The sequence below is a fragment of the Trachymyrmex septentrionalis genome, unplaced genomic scaffold (genome assembly GCF_001594115.1).
Source record: "Trachymyrmex septentrionalis isolate Tsep2-gDNA-1 unplaced genomic scaffold, Tsep1.0 scaffold403, whole genome shotgun sequence".
NCBI classification, from domain to species: Eukaryota; Metazoa; Arthropoda; class Insecta; order Hymenoptera; family Formicidae; genus Trachymyrmex; species Trachymyrmex septentrionalis.
In genome coordinates, this window is record NW_017305573.1 from 45568 (window position 1) to 49940 (window position 4373).

The 4373-nt window shown below is 24.4% G+C and overlaps 1 protein-coding gene across 1 annotated transcript in view; it reads left to right on the forward strand.

Moving 5' to 3' along the window:
• Positions 1 to 1007, forward strand: part of LOC108751173 (major royal jelly protein 1-like) — a 4868-nt gene extending 3861 nt beyond the window's left edge. Inside the window, exons 5-6 of the mRNA XM_018491250.1 lie at positions 430 to 659; positions 792 to 1007. Coding sequence (XP_018346752.1) covers positions 430 to 659; positions 792 to 1007 — 446 coding nt within the window. The remainder of the gene's footprint in view (positions 1 to 429; positions 660 to 791) is intronic.
• The last annotated feature ends 3366 nt before the right edge of the window (positions 1008 to 4373 follow it).

A 4373-nucleotide genomic window follows, 5' to 3' on the forward strand; every position in this document is an offset into this window, starting at 1 on the left:
TAATATATAACTTCATAAACGATTGTCTTCATGGCTCAATTTATCCTTCGAAGATGCTCAACATGCCCCATGGTGAGGTATATTGATCCACTTTATGTATTCTTGTAATTAACGTATTTTTCTTCTTATTCACGAGGAATTTTATTCACGAGAATTTTATTATTTACTTTAGATAAGATGATCTTATATTAAGGATTTATAAGCACTTAATTATTGAGCCAGATAACATGCAACGTTTTAAAATATTTATCATTAGTCTATTATAATTGTGTAAAAATTTATAGCAATTTAGAGAAAAAATGTCACAACACTAGCCCTGCTCTACTCTATGGATGTTGACAATCCATAAATCAGAAATCTTTCTTGCAAAAATTGTCATCTCTTGCTGTAATTTCTGTAAGATATTTTTATATTTATTTTATATTTCAGAACTTTATTACATTATTGTGTCGGCAAAGGAAATGTATAAAATAAAACTAAAGAAGCTATTAGAATGTCCAAATAAAGAAGAAGCTAATAAAAATATTGAACTTGTGACCAAATTACAAAGTCAATCGGTACATATCACATCAGTGGGAGATATAATATTTTATGGCAATACTGTTAAAACGGCCATTTTGGGAAAGAACGTTTCTAAGAAATCTATAAATAAAAACACGGTAATATATCCAAACACAATTATTCTTTACACATCTATTGATAATAAATTATTTCAAATTCTACTAATAATTGTTACAATTAACAATAATTAATATGAGTTTATTACTGTAACTTAAAGTATTAATTTTAAGGTGGTGATCGCCCAAGACTACAAAAATCTTCAAAGTGTAAGTTCGATGAAAACTTTACATTATTGGAATCAGTTAACAGGAGTATCAAATAGGTATCAACGTTTCGCTGCTGGTACACTAAAACTAGATGAAATAAACGGCCATTATTTCGAAATGGATTTAACAGAAGTACTGAAGACGATGAATTCGATTCCTTCTGAAACTATTCAGTCTTAATTTTTATATTTCGACAAACAAATATTACACAATTTAATTAATAATAAATTTTTACATAAAAATTACGTAAAAAAATATTAATTAAATTAATATTTTTTATATAATTTTTACACAATATTTTTATTTTAAAAATTCTTTGAAAGACATACTCAATTTTAGAATAACAAAATATTTATATATAATTATATAATTATAAAAATCAAAATTACTAAAATTAATTTAACATTTTTTTAATAAAGCATGAAAACAAAGTACCTTATGCATTTAAAAACGGTTAAAAATATATAACAAACTTCCGCTATTTTGAAATGAAAGTATCAGAAATAAAAAAAAAGATGAATTAGCATTTGTACATCTTGATTTTGAATGTCTTCTGAATCTTCAAACGAAATGAATATCTTGCACTGAGAAAAAGTGCTCATATAAAAAGTTAAGAACTCTTACATAAACATAATTAAATCAAATCGTTAGTTAAGTATATAAGAAAGAGAAAGGAAATAAAACGAAGAAGAAATGGAGAGTAACTTGCATTTTTCTAATTCTTTGCGAAGGATTCATAAATTATCGCACTGATTAGAAAATATAATAAAAATTCCTTTGTATCAGCTTAGCAATAAAAGATTTGTATTATTCTAACACGACATCTTCGTCATCGATCCTTCCACAATCTAGTTTTGTACTATGTTTTTTCAGCCAAAAGAAGAAAAGTTCGATTTACGTTATATAGTGGCTACCTTATAGTCTCACAATCAGATATCTCTTTGTATCTATTCGATTCAATTCTTTCCAAATCTCTTCTTTTTTTCCATTATATACATTTATGATGACATATTCATATTTAAATTTGTGAAAAAAATTGAAACTTATTTTTTTAAAGAGACATCATTCTAAAAATTCAAAGATAAACTTTATTAGATTTGAGTGCATTTGATCCTGCTATATTTTCCTTATTGCAAATAAACTTTTGGGTATAGTGCTCGATTTTATAATAAATAGTAGTGTATACAAATATATATAAATCATAATAAATCATAAATAGTTTTAAAATAAACAAACATATTGGTCCATTTCCTAATACATAGTTTTTAACACAGTCAGTCTATATAGGGAAAATCATTATCTTAGCAAAATCTTCAAGTATAAATTAAAAATAAATATATATATAAAATTATATATAAATTATTTTAATGTTATCTGTATTTTTAATTTTATAATAATCAATTTTTTATTTTACAATTGTTATTAATATACCAGTATCAATATCTTTATGTAGAATCTGGTAAAAAATTTATTAATAATATTCCTTACAGGCAAGGCTCTTATATTGTAATAGTATTAAATTATTATATTGTCATTCGCTGCGTTATTATTTCGCAATTCTCATTTGTTATCTCTTATTGTTAATTATCTATGGATGATCGAGCAACAATGTTGCAAATTATTTCCTCCAGCTGGCCGATTGCTATTTTTTTCACTATGACTGGCATAAGTTGTATTTATATCTTTACATCCAGTATCTTTAGATACTGTAGTCAAAATGACCTTAATTTTGACAAAGCAATGTAATTTAACAAAGAAAAATACTTTGTTAATTTACTTATTTGTTATAAAAAGAGCTCGGATATCATAGTGGTCATATTTAGACTAATTTCCTTTTTTTGCAATAATACATATTTGTCCATGCAAATATTATATCAACTATATAAATATTAATCATATAAATAACTATATAAATATTATATTATATAATATTTGCATGGACATGTACATATACATTCCAGGCATTTATTTTGTTTTTTGTTTGTGTGATAATAATGATTGACATAGAAGTAAACAATAAAGTATTTTAGAAGAGTTGTGCAAATATAATATAATTTCGAACTAATATTATATATACTAAACATAATCTTACTAAAACAAATCAATGACTAGTATATACAATAGTATCTATAATTATAAAAGATGTCGCATGAATTTGATGTAAATGTGTATCTTTAAAAATAATGTCAAAACATTATATATTAATGACGATACATTATTTAATTAAAGCGTTAGATGTTCCAACAAAATTATTTTTAGACAAAATTATTTTTGTATTTAACTTATATAATAAATATTTCGGCAAAATGGTTCTTTTTGTATTTTCGATTCCTGATGACTTCAGTGATAAAATACGTACACATGTATGACCTGTACATGGTAATCATACATGCGTAATATGTGTTATGAGTCATTCATAAGTATTGTAATAACGTAACGTCAAAAGACTTTTAATGGCTGTAATTATGATTAGAAGTTGCATAACTAAGTGTTTTGAAAATATTTTCATTTTTATTTAATATTAATATTGTACATTTATATTGTATTGAGAAACCTTATTTATAATTGATTAAAACAAAATTATATTTAACCAGCTAAATCTCTTGCTTGAATATGGAACAAACAAATTCCTTGTTAAACATAACAAAACAAGTTAGTTGAAAAATTTGATAATATTATCATAAAGATTTGAAACTATATTCTTGATTGTTATTTTATTTAAATTTTGTTAACTAAATTAAACTTGTATGTTAATATCATAAAATTTCTTATTAATACGTTATAACGCTAGAGACGTTTACTGTAAAGATCTCCGAATTGAAATTATGATTGGAAATTATAATTTGTTCCAATAAACATTTGTTCCAATAAATCTATAAGATAGATGTTCTTTAATAGGTCTTTAAGATAGATGTGTAATCTATCTCAAGCAGATCTTGCAAAATATAACAAATCAAATCACAAATGTATAGTGTTCAATCTTTTATTCAGAAGATCTTCAAAGAGTACTTATCCATAATATATCCACGCATTTCGCTAGCAATGTTTCTTATATAACTTAATGCGCTTAAAAAAATGTAATTGTTTGTATGACAGTACGTTTGTTAGTGCTACTATAAAATTTTGTTAAACCAAATGAATTCATGCAAACAAAAAATTCGGTTATCGTGACATAGTAGATGCTTCTAATAATATAATTTTGTTAATACAAATTTCAAATTTAATTAACAAACCCCTTTCAACCAAAAAGTTGTTTGATTCAACTAATTAGATCGTTCAGAGTGTACACGTTCACATTCTATAAAACACCGAAATCAATCTTTCTTCAAGGAACAATCTTCCCCGCAAATAATCATCAATTCTTGCTGCAATTGCTATATGATATTTTACAATATTTTTATATTTATTTTTTAATCATTTTAGAACTTTATTATGCTGTTGTATCGGGAATGGAAAATATATAAGGTGAAAATAAATACGCTATCAGAATATACGAATAAAGAAGAAACTAATAAACAAATTAAACCCGTAGTTAAATCAAGTCAA